Raw genomic sequence first — 22,094 nt, 5'->3', positions numbered from 1 at the left:
TTGTGGGGTTTCTTTTAAATCCCATTTTTATCCCCCATGGACTTAAAATATATGGAATTTTCCTACTCCATCATGATACAACCACGTAGATTTTTTCTAAATATGATTTCTTTAATTAAGGCAATCCAGTAGCAGATTGACACCATATTTTCAATACAATTGTGCAGATCTGCAACATAAAAACTCTCTTCAGAAACATATAATATAATCTTCCAGGGAGCAAAACATAAACAGCTTGATGTACGCAATGCTTGGGTAATGATTTACAAATTTCTTCTCAGGCTAGCTAGCCATTCATAAACTTACCTGTAAACACCAAGCACTCAACACCCACAGAAGGAATAAAAACGCTGCATAATCGATATGACATGTAAAATTTAGTACTTTGTGGAAGTTATCTAGATTTTCAACCAAAAGAACAGCACAAGTTTCAAATCAAGAACAGTTTAGTAAATCTGTAACCTTCACTAGTAACAGCAGCACAGCAAACTTTTAAAATCAGTTTTAATTGCTGAACGTGAAGTGATGGTCAATGCCCAAAGTTCTTCAACAGCAAAATTCATTTTGCACCAAGCCACTAAGGAACAACGTCCTTCACCTTTTGTCATGTGCAGAAATTGAAGTTTTCAAAAGGCATGTTCCTTCACCATAAATATATTGCAGCCGTATTAGGATTTCATTTATAACAGTTTATCAAATGTTAGTAAATGAACAGATGTTACAACAGATGAAAATTGTTAAGACCATTCCACAGAACAAATCAAATCTAAGATGTCCCCTTATCTGAGACATACTACAAATATCTAACAATTACAAATATCGATCTCATACATAAAATGAAATACTGACAAGGTTTGTATTTCAAATACAAATTCATTTTATCACCACCTTGCACCTGTGATTTGCTTCTGTATTCATCATTGGGACTTCACGTCAATTTGTTCATTGCATGAGAGAAAATCTATACGAAGGTACACTGTTCAGAAAAACCCTAAAGCACATTCTCTATGAAATCAATAGGTATTACTTCCTAGGGTAGATAGCTTAACTGAAGACCAAAAAAATTCACCAAAATTCTGCTTAAGAGTTTAAATTGGCATGGAATCTGGCCAAATCACTATTTTAATCTTCAGGGTACTAGTATAATGGGCTAGCAGGAAAATAAAACCTCCAGGTAAAACTTTAAGTCACTTTATACTTAAAAAAAGCCCCAAAGGGGAATGTGCTCCAGCTTTGCCAGAATTTCCACAGTACTGTAACAAAACATTCCCAAACTAAAAATTTGCAGAAGACTGACTGTCTGTCAATCAGTCCTGCTCACTTTTCCATTCACATGAAGTCATCACCTTCACATCCCACACATCAATGGAACCTTGAGAGTATTCCTCCTCCAGTAACTCACAGACTTCAGGTATCAGTGAAACAGCTATTTCCAATGCAATGAATACACAGCTGTGTGACACGTGTCTGTAACTTGGCAGCGCAGGCATGACGATCTTTCACAAACGACTGACAAAGCAAACACTCATCTTATCTTTGGGAAAATCCCCAATATGTAGCATTTATTGTATGTTTTGGCTAATTATTTGCTTTTGTGTCTAAATATAATATCAAAATTACTGAAGTTACAAGGGTCTGTTTCTCTCCAAATGCTACACCATCATTTAAAAATTAAAACATCCAGTAAGGAACACAGAAATAATAAAAAAATCAAACCTGTTGAAACACCACTACTTTGATCCGTTTCATTCAGTCAAGGACAGAAACCCCAACATTTTCATTTTATAGATATGCAGTATTAGAAGATTGCCCTATTTCCCCTGCTTAGTACAGAAGCACAGTATATAAAATATGTTAGCTGTTTAATTTCTTAACATGATACTATCTTAACACTTAAGTTACTTCACACAGTAGGAGGACTCAGCTGGCAGAATAACAAGCTTCCTGTTTGCTACACAATTCTCTTCTGACAGGCTTTTCTCAATTAGTTCAGCAGTTTCCCAGTGGGATATAAGCCCAGAAAACTGAGTTTTATCCAATTCTGAAGGAGAATACCTTATTTAACCACCATCTTATACTTGTACAGTGAAAGAAAGTTCACTGCAAGCATTATGCCCCTTTTGGGCAGCGGAAAATAAGGAGTGAAAAGTAAGTACCTGTAACTATTATATTATTTGTTAGAACATCCTCTGCATGAAATCCCATTTTTTTATCTGCCTGCAACATTTGACTCCCATCTTTTGAAGGAAAACAAACAGTATAAAAAGGCATTATGCCTGTTCTATATGAGAATTACTTCTTCAGGTAAGTACTCTGGGAAAGCGCCCATTACACTTTAAGTATAACTTGGTTTGCAACTCAAATAAATTTTCTTTCACTAACAAGGTGTTTTAAACTGCTTGAAGTATAAATTCCTCACTACTAAAAACAGTTTTTACAACAATATACAGGTGCACAGTGACAAAATAAATTTCTTTTTTAAGGAGGAAGAAAGTGATGTAAGTATGGTGAAGGAACATACGTAAGGTATTAGATGGATGATGATGATTATGTATGAAATGGAGTGAAGGTATTGCAATTACAGTCAAAAGGGTTCACATTCAGGGAATCCCTGACGAATGGTGTGGTCATCAGATGTGGGAGATTCTGTTGACATCAGCATCACTTCTGCTTGGCACCAGAAATAGTTTTAAAAGCTTGCTGCACTAACATATTAGATTATCATTGAAGGTATGAGTTGAAACAAAGGCTTATACCTGCTGAAAGAGAACAAATTAATTTTAAGTAGAAAAATATCAATTGAACATGAAGACTGAACTATTACAGCACAAATCAAAAGAATACACAATTATTCTGGAATGCTGTGCATAACTTCAAGCACAAATTTGAAAGATTAGATGATCAATTTTAATCAAATCTGACTTGCTACTCACAAGTATGATACAACTTGCCCTGTCACAAGACTAAGCACAAAAGACACTGAAAACACAAGAGTCTCAAGCCAAGAGACATACAAGGAATAACCAGAACCATCTGTTCTAGTCAGAGGCACTGAACAATTCTGGCTGCTGGCTAGCAAAATCCCAAAGGTTAGGTAAAATCAGAGAGACTAAAATAGCACCGAAGGAAAACTGACAAAAACCCCTGAGATCACATCTAACCAAGAAGAAAAACTGTAACAAAGTAGTTTTCTTCTCATGTGCCTATACATAAGAATACCAGCATACCCAAACAGAACTCTGATCTTCTGTAACTCCTAAAGTACCCTGAAAAAATGTATCTGAAGAAAACAAATTACTTGCATTTAAGCACTCATCTGGCATCTTGTGCATGCACCATTTCAAATGCCAAAAGAATAATCTTACTCTTTCCATTCAATGCTAAAATGTAAAGCAGAAGCTATATAGTGGATGCAAGCCATCAGAGATGACAGCAACATCTGGAGTTTCCAGGTAAGACAGACATGCATTTTCAAATTACAATTTTCAATCTTGCATGTTCTTTACACATAAAAACTACACAGGAAACTCTTCTGAATTTCTATTACTAGGGTGCTGGCCCAGTCACCATATGACAGGAAAAGCTCCTCACAGACATTCAGTTGAGCATATCAGCTCTCAAATTTAAGGCATTTTGAAACACAGGCCCTAAAGCTGGCAATCTCAATGTTCTAGCCCCGGCTTTCATGCACATGAACAGCTGAATCCAACAACTACCAGGACTAGATGTGATACTGCCATCACTGAAGTATTATGGACTGCTGTAAGCCTACTACAGGAAAAGGCAAGCTAGAACACCTCAGTTTCCTGTATCCATGAAAAGTTTCTTCCAACTGTGTTATACCCACGGAAACAAAAAGTCACATTATCAGGGTTCTAAGAGAGTAACCTCATTCAGTAGTCAGATGCTCCAGATCCCTTACTGCTGAAAGATCTGCAAACACTACACCTAATTACAAAGATAAACCTTAACATTTAAATTCCAAATATTTGAATTACATGTATAATATTTTCAAAGTTTTAACCTTGCAGCCACACAGTTTTTTGAAGAGTGTGTTCACTATACCCTTCATAAGACAGATAACTCTCAGCTATTGTTCCAAGGCAGTTAATGAACAGACAAGTCAAGATTAAGGTAGATACAGAATGATGAAGATGATCTACTTTTATCATCACTGTTCTGTGAAAACAGTTTCTGCTGTACCAACACATTCAGGTCAGCTAAACAGTCAGAGAATGTACTGGCTGGGAAGAGCATCCTTTTTCAGTCACATCAACACACATGCTCTAATAGATGGATTATCAAACATAGCCACTCGATTTTTTCTTTTAATCCCATACATAGAGGACATACGAGTCACATCCCACAAAAAATATTGGTCTTCCAACTACAGTTTAAGACCTGATGCACTTCAACATGTCATTTTGCTTTAAATAATAAAGGATGCATTGCCTTTTTCAGTCAAGTGGTTCTTGCACTTAATGGTTCTTACAACTTTTATCCAGCACTTTTACCTGTTCCTTGATGTCTTGCAACTGTTGCTGCAGCTTCTGTACATCTGCATTGACATTAGTGTTGTCTTTGTCCTTCTGCAAAACTGGAATGTTTCCACTTGCTGTAGCATTAAAAGAAAATAAAAATACGTGATTACGCAGCAATCTAACAAACCAGGAATAATTATTTCCAGTGTCACAGCTACAATTTTTCAATTATCTGAAAAAAATGTTAGTCAACCATCTTTGATAATCTAATTAAATTCACTACACCCTCACTGCAGCTCAACAAAGAATTTCTTTGAGTTTAGCAGCAACACTTCTTTGACAAGTATTTCCATAATAATGATGCTTGTAGTCCCTTAATCTTCTCAGAATTTTTATTTGTCAGTGAAGTTCCTGACATGAATATTTTTTGCATATGTTTAAGAAAAAAAAAAGCCAAATTCCTTCACACTGAAATGACTTTTTTATCTACAGAGATGATTCTATTTGGTGTTCAAAATTGCCCAAGTGTCTTAGAAGCAGTTCATTCAAATTTTGAACAAGCTCAGATTAATAGTCCTCTATTTGACTAATCTGGGAAGCAATGAAAGAAAGAATTGTCAAGTTTTGAATTTCCAGTGAGTACTGAAGATTTGATTTTAATGACTATTCTTATATTAATCTATTTCAGAACATTATGACAAGAATTAACTGATATCCCATTCTCATAAACTCAGCTGAAATACAGTGTACCACATATACACACACAGAGCAAATACAAATAATTCATAGAAATTACTCAAATAAGTCACAAGAAGTTTAAAAACTAGTCAAAGGACGAGATGTAAAACCAGACATTCTCTCAGGAAAGTTGCTTGTACCTACATACAAAATACTTACCATTACTTCAGAGTACCAGAGGTAAAAAAAAAATTATTTGCTCATTTGCACAATCACAGAAAATCTTCAGCATTTACTTCTTAGGGCATTAGTAAGTGGCCAAGTCATCACATGTTTTGGATTCTACTCCGAATGCCAGAAGCAACTCTCCAATGTAATGACTGGTGGTGTTACCACATTTGCTGCTACTGATGCAGAAAGTAGGGCAAACAGCAAAGGGATACCTGGGTTAGCACTGTTTTCGTTAAACTTTTCTTCAGAAAGGAGAGAAATATTTAGATCATTTAAGAGAATGAGAATAGGTTGGTGGAGGAACAGGAAAGAGTATGGGCTCTGGAGTCACTCACAAATATCATCACTGGTATCTTCTGTACCTTTCCCTCCGCAGCACATTATGAAAGGCACTCTTCGCTCAACCACTGCCCGACACTGTACACATTTCTTCATCAAGCTTGCACAATCTGAGGGAACAGAGAAATAAATCAACTCTGAATTTTCCCACTTTGTTTTTCTTTTTTCCTATCCATGAGTTTGTTTATTCAGAGTAACTGTACAGCAATGACTGAATAGATGCTTATAATACAAAGAACTACTTGAGTTTATCTTCACATAATTTTCTGCAAATCACACCTAAACAATGTCCTTTTTGGTGCTCAAAGTAAATCTATTCTCTATCTCCTTTTAAGATATTTCAAGTGAACAGGTTCCTCTTTCTCCAGATGGATGTCTAGTCCACAAGAATTACAGAAATTAAAAGGTAATCACACATTTGAGACCAGAACTTCCAAGAATGTCCTGGCTATCTGTTTTTTTCTTTAGAACAAAGGATCTCAGTGTCCTAATGCTCCAGGGGCAAAGAGATGCAGCTCTTTACCCCTAAGAGTAAACCTACATATTTTGATATAATCCTAGAGAGGGGGTTGTAATTTTTCAACTAAAGGCAAGCTATTGTCTCATAAATGCCAAAAGGTTACTGTGATTCAAGAGAGTGGGTCCTACAAAATACACAAACTTGAAGACTGTCATCCTGCTTGAACAAGATGGCCAGAAAAAAATCTGGAAAGAAACAATCTACAACTGTTAAACCTTCTGCTGTCCTTGTTACAGCTTAGACCTGGTAATGTGTACTGCGCTGCTGAAATCCTTCACCACAGTCATCAATCTTTTTGTTGTCTTCTTTCCTGGGAAACAATTCAAAAAAACTTCTCTCATCATCTTTCAACTGCAGACAGTGAAAGAGGCCAGATCAGGCTAACTACAGTCAGTGGTTTAATGTCAGCTGCCTCAGCCAGAACAGAGGAAGAAACCAGACTTCTTTAGCAAGTCCAAGTAAGCAGTTACTCATGGGAACGATTACCTTCCCTCTTGTGTAGATCCTCATCAATAAGGACTGCTCTTCTCTAGGGAAATGACCCTTCAACAAAACCCTGAAATGTCTGGAGACAAGGTGATAGCTGCATTCTCATCCACTTACACTCAAAACCAAAACATTTCTAGACCTCGCCTATCTATTTTACCATTACACAAGATATATCAAAATGAACCATAACTAGTGCTCTTTGCAAAGATATATTATGTGACTTTTGGGGCACAATACAGCTCTTGTGCAAATCTGTAGATTAATAATGAAGCATACTAAGTATTTATTGACAATATTTTTTAAAAATACCATTTGCATATCTGAATGCTTTGAAAAAGCTGCAACAAAACAACAAAATTAATTCTAATTACTACCGAAGTGTTAATGATATACAGTAGGCTTCTTTAATGTGAGAAAGCCTACTCACAGTTAAATAATTCAGATGAAAGAGCACATGCTTTCTAAGTATTTGAAAATCTCCACTTTGTCCTCCAATTATTATCAGCATGACAAATAATGTCAAAATTCTGATGATCACACCAGACTACCAAGTAAATTGAACCTGAAATCAGATTACTAATGGTCACTGTTGAGACGGACACATGACATACACACACACACACACACACACACACACACACACACTTGCTAATGCTTTTAGCAGTCTGATCAAAAACATTCTGTCTCACTATTATTTCCAAAAGAGGTTTTGTAAAGTTACTTACTCTCACAGGCACACATATGACCACAAGGCTGGAAGAGCACTGCTGCCTTTTTGTCTGAACATACTACGCATTCTTCAATCTGTAAAGAGCAACACACACACATGAGCAAAGTGCATCTCCTGCTCTCTACATTAATTTCCAAGGCACATGGGCCTCAAGAATCTCCATCTAGTGGGGTTTTTAATTCATTCAGTATCTCAAAATGCAACTTAAATAAGTTATCACACTAACTTCTAAGAACAGGTATTTTCTGGCAATTTTTACACATTCAGTACAATGACAGGCAGAGAGAAGCATTTAGAACATCATATATTTCTTTTTCTTTTTTATTTTCTCCTTCTTTATTCCATCAATGATACTTAAATCAGGGTTGATCAGATTGGAGAAGAGACTCTCCAGGAAGATGTTATTACAGCCTTTCTGTACTCAAAGGGAGCTTATAAGAAAGATGGAAACAAACTTTTTTGCTGGGCCTGTTGCTGTAGTACAGGGGGTAATAGTTTTAGACTAAAAGAAAGCCAATTTGGTATAAAAAAGAAATTTTTTATGATGAGGGTCATGAAACACTGGAACAGGTTACTCAGAGTGGTGGCAGATGATCCACCCCTGGAAACATTCAAGGTCAAGCTGGACAGGGCTCTAAGCAACCTGATCTCGTTGAAGATGTCCCTGCTCATTGCACGGTATCAGATGTCAGTCACATTACTGATTTTAAAGGCCCCTTCCAACATTCTATGATCCTACGAAATTTAACTTAAAAGGTACTTTTACAGAAATATTTTAATATTCTGGGTTAGGGTTTCTCAAGTCCTTTTGTGTGAGAGCTGTATATATCATGGAATCATCAAATGGTTTGGGTTAGAAAGGACCTTAGAGATCCCCCAGTTCCAACCCCTGCCATGGGCAGGGACACCTTCTACTAGACCAGGTTATTCAGGGCCCCATCCAACCTGGCCTTGAACACTGCCAGGGATGGGGCATATGCAGTATGATCATAGACATCATATACAATTCCATTTATACTGGCCTGGACTATCTGTTCCAGTTCATAGAACCGTTGTCCTGATTAATTCATTTCTTAGCCTTGCGGTTTTTATACAGAAAAGTATAAGAGAAGTATTGACCAGATATTCCAACCTCTCAAACTAATTCAGCAAAGGAAATCAAAGGAAGGCTATCCACAAAGCTTAGCTTCCACCTGGGAAAGCTGATTTCCATAAAGTACCTTCTTTAGATGAATGAGTAGGGGCAGAACCCTCACTTTGCTGCTCCAAATCACCCAGTGGCAGACCCTTTTCACTGACTGTAAAGAAAGTCTAGAGAAAAGGAGCTCCCACTATGTTAACATTTGGCTTTTGAACATACACAATGCAGAACAGCAAACAGTATAAGAAGAATAAGAGAGTGAGTAGTAAAAACAGTGCAACTTTATATTTACCATTTTTATACTTACTCTGAGAGGGAGGAAAAAACAACATACTACAGAAGCAGACTAATCAAACATGTTTGGAAAAAGAAAAAAAAAAACAACAAAAAACCAAACAGTTGGGTTTCCAAAAGAAAAAACCCCAAACAAACAAAAAAACCCCCAAAGCCAATCTAAAAATCAAACATAAATGCAAATGCAGAACATGATTTCTTTTTTTTAACAGCTAAAAAAAAAACCAGGACAAGACTTGGTGATTACAAGGAATAAAATAATACTCAAACAGAAAAGCAATGGAGAGGTATCCATATAGTCAAAACTACTAGTGAATAACCATTTGAAAAACCTTGGTCTCCAAAACAGGACATGACTGATTGATTCTCTGAAGGAAAAAGACAGTGTAATGAAACTCATGTTTCCAAAGAAAAAGAAGGTGAAAGCTGAAAGTAATTATTAACTACAAAAACAAGCACATATTAACTCAGTTTACAGGCAAATCATCTTTCAAGCAGCCCTAAGGAAAGGAAGAACTCAATATTACTGAGGGAAATTATACTTTAGAAAAAGCAGCAATTTATCTTAACATGAAGAAAAGACACCATAGCAGGGGGGAAATAGTCTATTTCAATAAAGCATCCTCAGGTGACTGTATTAGGAACTCTGAGGACCTGAACAATGAAGACATTGCAAGGCAGGGAGAGGTAGGTATGACAGGCAATTTCAGAGATTTTTACCTTTGTCCTAGACTGAACTTGTTCTTTACAGATGAGACATTTTTTCACCCTTGGTGAGCACAAGGAACACGTGGCAATGTGGCCACACGGGCCAAACAGAGTGTCTCTCTTCATGTCTGAACACACCATGCATTCTTCTAAGGTTTCAGAATCATTGTTGATCATAGACGGACTTCGGGAACCAACTTGGCCACTACAAAGAAACCTTGCAGTGAAACTTTCAATAATTAAAAAAAACTCACTCAAATTAAAATGCACATCAACTGGCTGCTTCTATACTCCTATACACTTGGGCATCAATGTACAATCATACAGCCATCTGAACTGCCTTTTCCCAGAAGTACAGCTGACACTGCAGTGCAAGGTTACATGCTCTGATAAGGCATTGTCCAGAAACAGGACACACAAGTCAGGATATCGTGTTGTGAACGTAAAAAGTCCCTTCCTCTCGTCCTAAAGAGCTTGCTTTACTAACAGAAACATGCCCTGCGGTGGGCAGACGCATCTCCCGGGCCATCCACCCATCCATCCATCCCCACACCCGGCAGTGCCGGACCCGGGACCGGAGCTCCACGCTGCGCTGGCCCGCAGAGGGCGCGCGTGCCCAACTCCCGCCACGGGATGGGGCTAGGACACACGGACACACAGACAGCAAAAGGAAATAAGCACCTTACTCTTTACCAGGGCAACATCAATAAAAACAGCCTCTCTTTGTCACATTTTAAGAGTACTGTTTTGATTTCCATACAAGAATTAAAGATGAGAATCATTTGTGGCAACGGGTGGAACGTAACTAGGACAAGGTGAATCCTCTGATACTGCATGGACCTGATAACATGGTACTTCACTGAAACCGTAATTCCTAAAGACATCAGACCTACTCCTTCGTTCTCTTTTCACAGAATCACACAGTTGTTCAGATTAACAGGTACTCAGTAGCAGCAACAACAGTGAATTCATATCAGTTTATACCAAGCTTTGCCCATTTCAGTCATTCAAAGTTGTATGGACAGAGATTTCACAACTTTCCAGGCCAACGTGTTTGCAATGCTTAGTTATTCTTCTAGGGACCTCCCCCGCGACTGCCTTGTGAAGTTCTACCAATTTCCCCCCTGAAGACTGTCACCTTACCATTCTCCCCTGTCTTATACTAATATGCGTGAAAGCCCTCCAAGACTTGGGTAAGTTTCAAGTAATGTACTTGTGAATAGCATTCAGTGTACCATACAAACCTAAAGAATTAAAAGTAAAAAAAAAAAACCACACACAAAAACCCCCACCAAACTCCCAAATTTGTATGTTTTAATTAGCTATTGCTAATTAAAGGTTCAACATTTTTAAAAAATCAGTTAATCTGTGGAAAGCAGACATTTGGAAACTGTATTTTATGAATATACAAACCTGACTTTTTCTTTGTGACATTTAGCCAGTGCTTTGCAGAGACTTGGATCAGGGCAGAGATCGAGAGGGGACTGACCCTTCTTGTTACGAATGCCGAGGTCAGCCCCGTTGGCTGCCAGGAAGCAGGCAATAGATGCAGCACTCTTCTTCTCTGCTCCTTGAGTGCCAAGTCCCATTATTAACTGAAAGAAAACAAATATGTAAGCAAGAAAGACTCTCTAAGCAGTTAAGGATCGTCTGGCTAAAGGAAAGCTACTAGGCATGCACACATGCACATACATACGTAAATGTGTAAGCCAAAGGAAGCGTCTCTAGGACTAAAATCAAAACAACTGCTTCATTCTGAGTCAGCTATATTCATCTTTCCTTTAAGGAACTAAAATTCAGCAAGGAATAGTTCTATTGAAGCACTCAATCTCCTGTACACCTATACTCACGTGTGAAGTGGCTGTCCTTCTATGTAAGCACTGTAAAGGGCAAAGTTCCAGTGTGTATATTCAGAAGACACTTCAGTATATATTCAAATTGCTCAGTTCAGACAAAATGCTACCTCTGCACTTGGACTGAAATAACAGTTGAGCAGAGAAATGAATGCACTTTTAGTCCAGTAGGAAAAGTACCTGCCCAAGAAAGTAACTGAACTTCAGTCTTTCTCAGCCTGGATGGATTAAAACCCACACACTGTCCCTATCTAATCACATAATGCTACTCTGCCCTTTTACAGCTGTTACTGTATCCTTGTGTAACTGCTTCACAGGGTCAACTACAAATGCTAAGAAGGCTCACTACCTCAGCCCAGCAAGGAGTGGATTCCCCAAAGCATTCTGGGCTCCCAACATTTTTTTGTATTGAAGCTCAATCAGATGAAATGCATTAAGTATAACATAGACTCCAGAACTGCTGGCATCACTAGAAGTCCCTCAGCAAACCACACTACACTGCATTGAAAGGAAAAGCTTTGGCAAAGCTAGGGCAGCTCCAACTCAAGGAAACCCAGTTGCTTAGGGAAGCATTTTTTTAAACCTCAGCCCATTTTTTTTCTTTTAATTAGAAGTTCTTACATCAATACATGTCACTGAGGCTACAAGACTCCTGAAGGTTGCTTTATGAAATCAGATGCTCCTCCTGCATTCTTCCTCATGATTAGGTAAGAATAGTACAGCTCCAAAGGCTTTATACCAGGAAAATCAGTAAGTTATGGAAACAAATTGTTTTGTGGTGTTCAGATAACAGAAAACTTTCATTTATCAATTGAGACCATTTTTCTGCACTTCAATTGCAGCACTGGCTGAAGCAATGCAAAGATGTGATCCAGCTTCAGTCCTGGTACTTTGGACCATATTATTAACCCAGCCAAGGCAGCAGCACAACACCCATTGAAGCTGATTTGCTCCAAGGTTGGCAGAGTCATTGTGGAACAGTCATCTACATTAGTCACAAAAACCCTAAAAATGCCTCTGCATGCTGTACAACTTGAAAACACCAGGACAATGTTGCATCCTATGACACTTCTCAGGAAGCCTGCAACTTTTCAGGCACAAAGAATGAGAACACCACAAAACAACCCATGCACAAAATATTCTCCATTATGTCTCAGTGTCCAGTATGGCTGCAGCATACCTCTGGAGGGGGCTAGCCCTCAAATGCACCAACACATGCAAACCCAGCCAATTCACCAGTGAGGGAGAAGTCTCAGTGCAATCCACAAAAACTGTATAAATATCATCTAAGTAATTGAAACTTTGAAGCAGTAAACACTTTCCATTAGTTTCTTTAAGTTAGGATTTAGGCAGTGGCATCACTTAAAAGCATTTTAAGAGTCAGAAATACACCTTAAAGACACTTGTATATTAAAATAAATTACACGAAACGACCCTGGGAATAATACAGTTATTTGGGATGAAAAAGTACTCTAGACCAGAACAGTGCATCTGTAATAAAGCAATTCAAATGACTTTTTTTGTGGTGGTGGAGACTATACTTCAGGAAATTTCTCCTTCTCCCAGCTGCAAGTCACCACAATATGCTGGATGGAAAACTTAAAAATTATTTAAAGAAATGGGGTTCACTGCTCATAGCACTTGAGCACAGTAATGCTTTTCAGAATGGTACCTAAAATGAGTAGGGCTTTGTGTACTATCAAGATTGCTCACTACATGCATTTTAAACAGTCCATCAAAAAATGTGCTGAGTGGGAAGGAATTCACAAGGATCATCAAGTTCAGCTCCTGCCCCTGCACAGGACAGCACCAAGAATTGCACCAGGCCCCTGAGATCATTGTCCAAGAGCTTCTTGAACTCTGGTAGGCTTGGTGCTGCGACCACTTCCCGGGGGAGCCTGCTCCAACAGGCATAATGTTGCTATTTAGAAGGAACTACTAAAAAAAAAATCAATGTTAAAAAATTCATTCAATTTAGTTCCATTTATGAATTAAGTGAATGATAATCAGTAAAAAGTACTGTTTCATAGTTTAAACAGTGGTCAAAGTAAAAAGTAACAAATCATACAATTTCAATGAGTTGCTGTCTAACCAACTTGATCAAGAATGAAAAAACTCTAAAATCCTGCAAGTGAGATTTTTCTTTTCGGTTTATTCAACTGAAACAAAAATAGAAATAATTATTTCTATTATGTATGTATGGGCTACAAAGAGGCACCCTACAGGCCTCAGTAGGTTGGAATCTCCAAGACAGCAGTGCAAAATTAATTAAAATTTAGCCAAGCAAAAATGAGTGCTAAAAACTAAATATTTACAGAGATGTGTTGCTATCACATTGCCTAATGAAATCTGACACATTTTGTAACCTTTAAAGGAATTAATGAAGAAGAATAAAAAATCTCTCAAAACAAACCCTCAATTTAAGTCATCACATCTACAAAAAGAAAACCTTACTGATTCCCAGGCAAAATTATTAATCCTCTTTATCATCTATTATCCATCACCTGTATTTGCAATTCCACACAAGACAAATTATCAATGTGTCCTTGGATAGTTTTAAAGGTCCAAATGCCTGCACATATTTTCACAGCTTCAATTCTGTCTTTGGTGATAGTCAATTTTGGGCCAAAGGCAGCTTAATATTTAAAACTGTTTAATGGTAAAATCTAGTTTATAGAATTTTTACCTTACTGTCATTTAAATAAAAGTAGATAGGTACAGCATTGTTCTCATTGCCTGTTTCTCACAAAACGTTGTCCAATATAATTTGATTTGCTGATCATCTTAAAGTGTTTTCAGATATATTTACTCCATTTTTTACATTTCACATAAAATAAAAACAAGCAAGTTTTCCTCTCTTCTCTGCCAGAACTTATCTTCTCCATACCACTTAAACCTCCCAGATTTGTTAGTTTGGCAAAAATTTTCTCTGCAGCTAAACAAAGTGCGAGGAAATGACCAGTAGTTTGATCACGCTAATAAAGGAGAGGAGGTATTGGTTGATCATGATTTTTTAAAACTTTAAAACATTTTTAAGTAATCAGAAATGCAATGATGAGGGAATTCTCTGTTTCTCTTATCTTTTGCCTGCTCTTTGTCTTATTACGTCAATAGAATTTTTTTAAAAATTACACTTTTGTTTTAAACCAAGGATACTTGTCAAATGAAACTAGAGATAAAACTTTATTCTCTAAAATATAAAATCCCCCCAAAGAGAAGTTTAAAAGGTGATGGGAAAAAACCCTGCTTCTTCTGTTAAAACTCTCAAAACTCAATGCACAACTCTAGTTTCATTGTGAAAGCCATTAATAAGACTGAGCAGAGAAACCAATTTATGAAATGCCAAATCTGAGGAAAAAAAAAACCCTTTCATTCATTTCACAGTTAAACACAAAGTATTCTAGACAGCTCTCATAGATTCCATTTCAGATCACAGAAACAACTGAGCTGTCACTGCTCTTCTTGTCTCATTTAAAAAGACACATACATTTTCTTACATGTTAGTCATACTTCAAATCTCTTCCAAGGCTTATTCCAGTGTATTTCAGTGAGATTCAGTAACCAATTTGAAAAAAAAAGTTGTACAGTGGAATTATTGTTTAGAACAAAGACTTTTCATAAAGTTGGTGTATTTGTTTTTTTCTTAATGAAATGCAAAAGCAACAATAAAAAATTTCTAATTTTAACCCTCAGTTAAAGTCAGAAAAAAACATTATACTGGTAACTAGTGGTTCAGCAGCTCTGATACATCATTATGTTGTGCATCTTTAATATCTAAAGAAAAAAACTGTTGCTTTTTCTCAATCTGAATTGCTCCATAATTTTATCTCTTCTTTGTCTTTCAGGTAAACTACAAACTTCACCTCTGTATATGGGGTTCACATAGCTTTTTGGGTGTGAGAGTTTCTTTTTTTCAGTAAAACATTTTGACTTTTATTACCTGGAGGCTTTTTGACTATTGCCTTACTACAGCACAATTTCTGAAGTGAACTCTGTCAAAAATATACACTCAATAAACATTCAAAATTAAGATTGCCTTGTTCTAGCAGTACATACTTTCAGAAAGTTAGAGAAGCAACTAAGCAACTAAAGTTATAAAGACATGCAAGACACTGAATCACAGAAAACTATTTCAGTCTTATTCTGTACTGTAATACTGTTTAATTCTCTTTCCAAAAAAGCTACTTTGGTTTTTTGGCAGCCATACATGTTCACTACAGAAGATAAATTCGTAGGAATATTTTTGAGCTACACAACCCTCTTTCTTCAAAAAAGGTTATGACTTCATGTGGAAAGCCACATAGAAAATATGATTTTTGCCTACACCGCAGTTTAATGCAAAATGTCTACATAAACTTAAGCTGCCAAAACCCAGTCCAACAGTACAGAAGCAGACCACGAGACAAATATACAGGGGGAAAAAAAGAATAAATAAATGTGTTTTATTTACTGTGTTCTTTGATGGCTCCCAAGCAGTATCTACCTTGCCCACATCTTGCATGTCTTGGAGTTGGCGGAGCTGTGACAGGGTGTGGTGTCTCAGGGCTTCATGCAGGGGAGTATCCCCATCTTTATCCTGAATATCCAATTTAGCACCTGCACGGACTAAGAGCTGAAAGAGAGAAAACCCAAATTAAAAAACAAAACAAAACAAAAACAAAAAACAAAAAAGCACCCTTTTAGAACTAATTTTCAAAAAATTATGGTTTAGGATTCTCTAGAAGGTTCAAAAGGGCTACTCCTATCTTGCTACAATTCACAGTTGAATTAGTTTAAATTTATTTTCCTTACCTGGAGCTCAGGCCTCAACCAAAGCATTTATCTGTCTCAAATATCAAGCTTATTTCAGCAGAAGGCTAATGCTTACCTGTGCTCTGAATGCTACAAAAGACAATTTAAGAGGATCCTTTCTACTTGCTTAGACTTTAATTCTTATAAGACAGCCTACAAACAATGTAATTTATTACAGCAATATGTACAATACTTGAGATAGGTATATATTCTTTACTATTAGGTTTCAATGACCTCAAAAAACATCACTTTCACACCATACTAAGCTTTACAACTTAATTTACAGTGTCCTTGCATTAGCAAAGTAGTTAAGCATGTACTTTGGTTAACCTTAATTCAGGAGAAGACATAAAAACCAATGACACTATTAAAAACTCTCTCAGAACACTTTGGAAAGTAATGAACTGTAAGACTTGTCTCTAAGGCTAATTTTAGACACCCGTTCCTGTTCACACGACACAAAACAAGCACAAGGCTGCACAGGCCCTCCTCTTCCTATGGCCTTTGCATACAGCCCTTCCATAATTCAACCCACCAGAACTTTCTTAAATATACTGTCGAACAAAACAAAGCAACACATGCTGACAAAAAAATACAAACTGCCCCTAAAAATTAAACTGTTGCCATTCAGAAGCCTGTCGGCAGCAGCTGAGGTTTTAGTTTTGATTTTTGAGCTTCTGCTACTCTGCAAAATTTGGATTAGCAGTAGAGACAAAAGGCACAATCTAAAAACAGGAATATACAAAGAGGGATCTCCCTCTTTGGAACCCACATGCTTGCAAGGAGCTTCAGTTTCTCAGAACCAAAGAGCCTCAAACTTCAGAACAGGCTACAAGGAACTCAAAGCCTAATTTTCAAGGAAGTATCTGCCTGCAATTATTTGTAGTTTATCATTTTCCCCAACCTTCTCTTCCACAAGCGAAACCAGCTAATAGTTGACACAGTCTAGTCTCAACTTCTTACATACATCTCAACCTCTTACACTTTCTAAATGGATTTACTCTGGACCAATTTCTTCTCCAATATTCATATTTTGTGTCTGCCACCAGCTCTTTATTGCTTTGATTTTCTCCTGGAATCCTTGACTACCACAGAATTTCAGAGTCTTTGCAGAAGTTAAAAAAAAAAATTAAAAAAAAAAAGCAAACCATTGCCCTTTGTCATGCCAGTAGGACTTTTAAAAGAACCTTGCTACCTTTGACCACTATTCCACAAATGCCTGAAGGTACAAACCCAGCCCTGGAAGGTATCCAATAGGAATTAGTTTTGGAATATGGAGCCAACATGTTCTTTGCATGGCTGCATGAGCTATTTTAGGACTTCTTAAAGTTAATCCAGTTCTGGAAAACAGATACTCTACAGGGTCGTTCACTTAAACATTCTCAGATATAAGCATGTCAGTGAAACAAACATGCTAGTTCTTCTACGTGCCTACCTTCCTGCTCATCTGCTACATTAATATTGTATTCCCAGGTACTGTGTAAATTCCAGAAGGGCACAAGAGTTCACCAAACACAGCTGCCAAATAGCTAGCAGGATGCAAGTGGCACTGACTCTAGGAAACCATTCTTCTGGTAGCAAGCAGTTCCAGATATAGGGCCATATCACATGTTTCACTGTAACAGGATCACACCCATCAGCCCGCAGAGAGGGAGAAACCTTATGGTTAAATAACACTTAACAGAATGCAGGTCTGCATAGGGGGAACAATTCTGTGTAGGCCTGAATAAGAGACAGCTTTCCATACAAGATAACTCTATAAAGAAAAAAAATTACATCAAAGGCCAAGGCCAGGGTGATGTATTCACTCTGAGAGCAGTGAGTGCTCTCTCTGAGCCTCAAAAGCCCACAGTAGCAAGGCAAACAGTCACACAGGTCCTGTATGACAGTGCACACAGGCCAGAAACAGCAAGCTATGCCAGACTCATCACACTTCCTGTGCTAGCAACAAAGCTTTGTTAAGTTGAAGCATTCACTTTTGCAACCACACAAGCAAAAAACCAGGATAGCATTCCTTTCACCAATAAGGCACTACTGTTCAGTGCTTATAGGTCTCCCAAGCTAAGAGCAGGGAACGTCAAACACTCAGAGACTGAAAAGGAGTTAAGGTCATAAAAGATGTTTCGTGTTACAATTTGCAAAAGGTATGAGCAAGAACAATTACTCATACAGCAGGAGGCATCAGAAATGCTATTTGAAGATCCCCTTACAGTAGCACAAGATTCAGACAAGTAACAGCCGAACACATTCTTCCTTACTAAACAAGAAGGGATGCTGGCATTGGCAACCACACAGAGGAAACCATAATGTACATGTACAAAAATTTAGCATGCTTCAAGCAGCGTTCATATTGCTGACTGACCTTCTGTGCAAGTTGGCAGGCTTCTGAATGAAACAAAATCCAATCAAACAAACATGCAGTGACTATATGTTGTCAAATAATTTTTTGAATGTTCACGAAGTATTCGTATTTTAACAGCCACCATCAGCTTTAGTCAAATGCCATTAACCATATGGCTTACTGCAAATAATATACTTACCCTAACAATTTGTGTATGCTGTCGTTCAACAGCAAGATGAAGAGCAGTTTGCTGGTTAACATTCTGGATATCCAGGTTAGCATTGCCCTGCAAGATATTCAAAACATTAGAGCATTATCACCCAGCAACTCATCTACAGGCAAGGAAGTCCGTTAGGACACTGACTATGACCCTGAATACAATTCCTAGTTAGGGGATTTGAGAACAGAAGTGATTAAATACTTCAGTTATTCACTGTACAGATGTTGATCTGTTGAATGAAACTAGGTATCCAATTTTTCAGTCCCACTGCACCATTAGGCCATTGTAACAATCTCAAAGGCAAATTTGACCTTTAGAGCTCAACATGTCCTTCCCTCCTCCACTGCTTCTGCATTGCGACTGCAGGCGTAAAGCAGCCAACTATTTTCACATCAGATGGTTAACCAAAGCATGACATTTAAATCCTCCTGAGAAAAGTCCTACCTGATGCACCAAAAGTTCAGCCACTTCCACATGATTATTAAGAGCTGCCAGATGTAAGGCTGTGTAACCATCATCTTTTTTCTCATCAACAATCCACGGTCGTGGTAACTTGGACAACAACACGCGCATTGCGCTGAAAAACAAAAGCAGAGATGGCATAAACACCCCTACAACGTATGCTGAGTGACAACAGTAGAACAACATTAATTCTCAGAACTATGTACTAGTGGCTAAAATAATTTTAATCTTTTTTCAAACAGAGAGAGTGGGTGAAAAGCTATACCAACAGTTCCAAAGCAGAATAATTTCATGTTCATTTCCTTCTCATTAAAGCACACAAACAAACCATACAATGCCTGGAACAGTGTGAGGAACAGGTTTGTTTTTTAGAAGAATGCTATCTAGCAGTAAAAATTACATTAAAGAAGCATTCAAACAAACTCTGAAATGTAGAGAAAAGAACTTTCTCCCTCAAAATCTTTATAGAATCCTTTACTTCAGTATTTAATGACCAAGTTCCACTACATTAGATTTCTTTAAAATCATCACTTTATAAACTGATGCCATGGGCTGTAACAGTTAAAACTCAGTTTCTAGGAAAGAAAATGGAGGAAGATCTCTTAAGCACGGACAAAATAAATGCTGAAACTGTTAAGTGAGAACTAGTGGGATACTTTCTTAACATATAATGGTTGACTATAACGTATCATGGCAGTGTCCGGTAGTCAGGGAGTAGGGTGGGGAAAAGCAACTTCATTACTACAAGTATTAAAGCAGACTAAAATCCATGAAGTCCAAAGTTAACCTTCAGTTAAGGGTATTAACAACATAATGCTAGATAAACAAATTGCTCAATCTTGTATTCTCTGAGAAATATGGTTTTCTTAAGCTTACATGTCTTCACTTAGCTTTTGGAATACATAAGTTACCAAACTTAAACCCCTCATTGTCTTATCTTTATAAACACCATATGCAGCTCCCTTATGACAGTTCCTTAAAGACAAACACAAAACCAGAAACTGCTACAATTCTGTGCCAAGAAACCTCTTCTGTCATCTGATGTTTCCCTACTGTAGAAGGAACATGATATCTACAGGAGAAACACGGCTTCTGCACACAATTCAAACTTTTAAAATCCAAGTAATCCTTGCTAATGCAAGTGGAACCACTCAGTCACACAGTGCATTGCAAGGCAGATAATGCATCTAAATTAAAGAGTTCTTCAAGAGCTCCAGTATCAAAAATGTGGGATCTCAATAATCCTCAGAAAAAGCCTCATGAATTGAATCTCTCAGCTTTTACTTAAAAATACCCTCATAAGGTATGAATGACTGCCCCGTCAAGTAAGAACTGAACTCCCAGTTCATTCCAATCATATGTTGCCTTGAACATCCACACTGAGGTGAAGTAGTATTCACTCCTAAGCTCTCTTTTAGAACAAGTCAATGAGTTCCCTATAAAAAAGCCCTAAAAGTTGTGTCTGGGCACAGATCACCCTAACAGGCCTTCCTTGAAAGCAGAGAAGTCTGTGAGGTAACAGTAAGGAAGTGCATTCCTTCCTACGCTCTGCTCAGATGCTCCCATAAAAGACTCTGCTTAATAAGCATCTCCATGTTCTCCTGCTACTGAGTGCACAACATAAACCTCTGGTTTCACACTTATGCTGCAGCTGCCAGAATGGCATATTAAGTGACACATTTTTGTCCCCAGAATCAGAGTGCCTATAGGAACCCCAACTAACCAACTGCATTTTCAAGCCACAAGGTCATACAAACGCACAGAAAACCAACTGCTACATGAAGCACCCATAGCCGGGCTGCTCTGGATGTTTGTCCTCCTCAGAGTGGACAGAAGCCATTCTCAGTCTCTTAGGATTTTTTGTTTTCCTGGCAGATTGCTTCTCACTTCCTGGCAGTCCAAACCACTTATAACACAGCATTATAAGACAATAACACCTAACAGACTGTACATTGCTCATTGTGAGCCATTGCTCAGTTTCTATTCATAACACCTTCTACAGCTCTCTCACGTGCTAGGAAGAAAAGATTAGAACATTTGAGAAAAAACCAAACAATGGTAACATTAATTCTTTGGGAGACTCACTTATGCAAGATTTTTCAAAAGTAGTGATATAATTTAATAAAACTCAAGTTACCAAAGCTTTATGAAATGTGGCAAAATTAACCAGTATAAGTTGCGCTGATAGTCTATTTTGTAATGCAATGATGCTGTATCTCCAAATCTTGGCACCATCAGAACTGTGTTTAGCTGCTTTAGAGGAGCATGTCTGGAGCACTATGGTTTGCTTGGTATCTGGGCACACCACCACACCAGCTCTTCAGAATGCTGGGCTGATACAAAGCACACAGTCCCAACAGCACAACAAGCCTTCTATAGTGGCTTCCCACAGGGCATCATGTCATGTAAGCTCTTTATCTTCACCTGCCAGGCTCAGTGCTTCTAAAGACCCCATAAAGTTCTTATCTACTGTGGATAGTCTAAAAAACACAATTAAAAATTCCTGAAAATTCCCTATGACTGACAGAAGCAATATGACTGTGAGCAATGAGGAAAAGGTGGGGCAACAATAACCTAACAAAACAAACAAACAAAAAAGACCAACAAGAAATTTTTCTTAAAACTGCAACTACAACTTGAGGAACACTGTGGAAGAGCATCAACACTAATTACAGCCAGCATGTCTCCAAAGTAGCTCTAGTCACTAAACAAGAAACTGTCCTAACCAACTCAATGATATTTTATATCCTTTTTTTCAGTAAGGAAATAAGAAAATTGCCAGTTCTACAGATAAACAAAATTTGAAGTCCATTGAC

General features: G+C 37.7%; 1 protein-coding gene across 2 annotated transcripts in view; it reads right to left on the bottom strand.

Moving 5' to 3' along the window:
* The window catches only part of MIB1 (mindbomb E3 ubiquitin protein ligase 1), a 77,102-nt gene that overhangs the window by 6,536 nt on the left and 48,472 nt on the right, over positions 1–22,094 (bottom strand). Inside the window, exons 13-20 of one of the 2 annotated variants that reach the window (XM_030943614.1) lie at positions 19,261–19,393; positions 18,796–18,882; positions 15,915–16,076; positions 11,025–11,206; positions 9,624–9,816; positions 7,464–7,542; positions 5,726–5,839; positions 4,515–4,615 (exon numbers count right to left, since the gene is read on the bottom strand). In XM_030943614.1, coding sequence (XP_030799474.1) covers positions 4,515–4,615; positions 5,726–5,839; positions 7,464–7,542; positions 9,624–9,816; positions 11,025–11,206; positions 15,915–16,076; positions 18,796–18,882; positions 19,261–19,393 — 1,051 coding nt within the window. The remainder of the gene's footprint in view (positions 1–4,514; positions 4,616–5,725; positions 5,840–7,463; positions 7,543–9,623; positions 9,817–11,024; positions 11,207–15,914; positions 16,077–18,795; positions 18,883–19,260; positions 19,394–22,094) is intronic. The other variant, XM_030943615.1, reaches the window with a different exon arrangement.

Source organism: Camarhynchus parvulus, chromosome 2 (assembly GCF_901933205.1).
Source record: "Camarhynchus parvulus chromosome 2, STF_HiC, whole genome shotgun sequence".
In the NCBI taxonomy this organism is placed as follows: Eukaryota; Metazoa; Chordata; class Aves; order Passeriformes; family Thraupidae; genus Camarhynchus; species Camarhynchus parvulus.
This window is presented reverse-complemented; position numbering and strand designations above follow the sequence as displayed.